The following is a 1647-nucleotide window of genomic DNA, read 5'->3' on the forward strand; positions in this document are numbered from 1 at the left end:
TTGCTTTTATTGTATAATATAATTCCCACAAAAAAAGTGACGTTAGCTGATGAATATTATTCAAATCAAATGATTATCTTACTGAACAAAACGTAGAAAATATCCTAAACCGGTGTTTATTCTTTTAAAACAACATTAATTCCCCCCCAATAGTTATTGTCCATGGTGCAGTTAGTGCCTACAAAAGACGCCATTGTTATTTCTCACTTGTCTGTAATATTTGATAGAATAAATAATAAAATACGGCTACTTCCGCTGGCTGAAACGAAATGGCTGCCTTCCACTGCAGAGCAGATTTTGCGCGCTTCGTAGCATTTTATTAATATGCTGTCGTGTGTTTACAGATATAGCCTAATTTGTTACGGATAAAAAATAAAAGAGCAGATATGTTTAAAAAGCAAAAGATCAAATTTAAGACGGAGGAATGAGTCAGACGAGGACGAGAAGGAGGAAAGTCAACCAGCCCAGCAGCAGCAGCCACCGCCGCCATGCGGGCCTTTCACCGAGGATATCCCGATGCTCGATGCCCCCAGCACGGACACCTTCTCCGGGGTTACCTTGGACGTACACCACGGCAACGGGTTTCAATCAAAGGCCATAAAGAAGGAAAAGAAAACTCGGGATGTAGTGGGAGTACCGAAAGCCAGTTTGTTAAGCTTTGACGACGATGAAGGTAAAGTTAACCGTTGGCTAGTTAGTTAGCGTTAGCTCGAACTGATTACAACTCCTTTATTACCGGTTAACGTGAGTTAGCTTAGCTTAGCTAGTTAACTTTAGCTAGCTAGATAACTAACTAACCGGTTAGCGAACTGTTTCAGCGGATATTTAACTATCTAACGTTAATAAGTGGCCTCTTGATTCAATACTGTGCTTCCGAGCTGACGTTTTGGAAGTGTTGACAATTTTGACATTGTCGAAATATTGTCAAAGTTTGTACGTTGTGCGTGTTGGCTATGTTTTAACTAATGTCAGTCAGTTAACGTTACAGTAGCTAGCGGATTCAAGGTTGTAAACAACATCAGTGAGCTAGTTAATTAAACAGCCAGTGGTTGCATCCAATCTTCTCTGAATGATTGTTTGTTTGCTTCATCGTTTACGCGGACGTTATCTAATCTCTCTGTGTCTGTGTGTGTCTCTCTGTGTGTGTCTCTGTGTGTCTCTCTCTGTGTGTCTGTCTGTCTCTGTAGATGAGGCGGAGGTGTTCAGAGTAAAGAAATCCAACCACAGCAAGAAGATCGTCAAGCAGCTGAAGAAAGAATACAAGGAAGATCTGGAGAAGGTTTGCTATGTTAAACAAGAGCCCAACACCGGTAAGACATCGTGTGTGTGTGTGTGTGTGTGTGTGTGCGTGCGCGCGTTAGGGATATAACATTCACCTATACACACCTGTTCAAGTCTAGCATGCATCTGTCAGGAACTCGACTCAAACAATTTTTTGTTGTTGTTGCTCAAATTATTTTCTCTATAACTTCTGAAATACCAGCGTTTTATTAGTTGTATATAGGCGATACGCATGGTATACCTCATCCAACGAAATGCTTACTTTTTAATTTAAAATGTATTTATTTAACTAGGCATGTCAGTTAAGAACAAATTCTTATTTACAACGACAGCCTACAGTGGGTTAACCTCTCTAGGGAAGGTGGG

General features: G+C 40.6%; 1 protein-coding gene across 1 annotated transcript; it reads left to right on the forward strand.

Annotated features, from left to right (window-relative positions):
- Positions 1-236: 236 nt before the first annotated feature.
- Positions 237-1384, forward strand: LOC123733424 (PAX3- and PAX7-binding protein 1-like). The gene is made up of 2 exons (XM_045712818.1): positions 237-673; positions 1188-1384. The coding sequence occupies exons 1-2, from the start codon at positions 517-519 to the stop codon at positions 1367-1369; spliced, it is 339 nt and encodes a 112-aa protein (XP_045568774.1). The 5' UTR covers positions 237-516; the 3' UTR covers positions 1370-1384.
- Positions 1385-1647: the final 263 nt, after the last annotated feature.

The sequence above is a fragment of the Salmo salar genome, unplaced genomic scaffold, assembly GCF_905237065.1.
Source record: "Salmo salar unplaced genomic scaffold, Ssal_v3.1, whole genome shotgun sequence".
Classification (NCBI taxonomy): Eukaryota; Metazoa; Chordata; class Actinopteri; order Salmoniformes; family Salmonidae; genus Salmo; species Salmo salar.

Coding starts and splice junctions, on each gene's coding strand:
- LOC123733424 (XM_045712818.1), top strand. CDS start 517: ATGCTCGATGCCCCCAGCACGGACACCTTCTCCGGGGTTACCTTGGAC. Junction 674..1,187: donor AAGCTTTGACGACGATGAAG/GTAAAGTTAACC, acceptor CTGTCTCTGTAG/ATGAGGCGGAGGTGTTCAGA.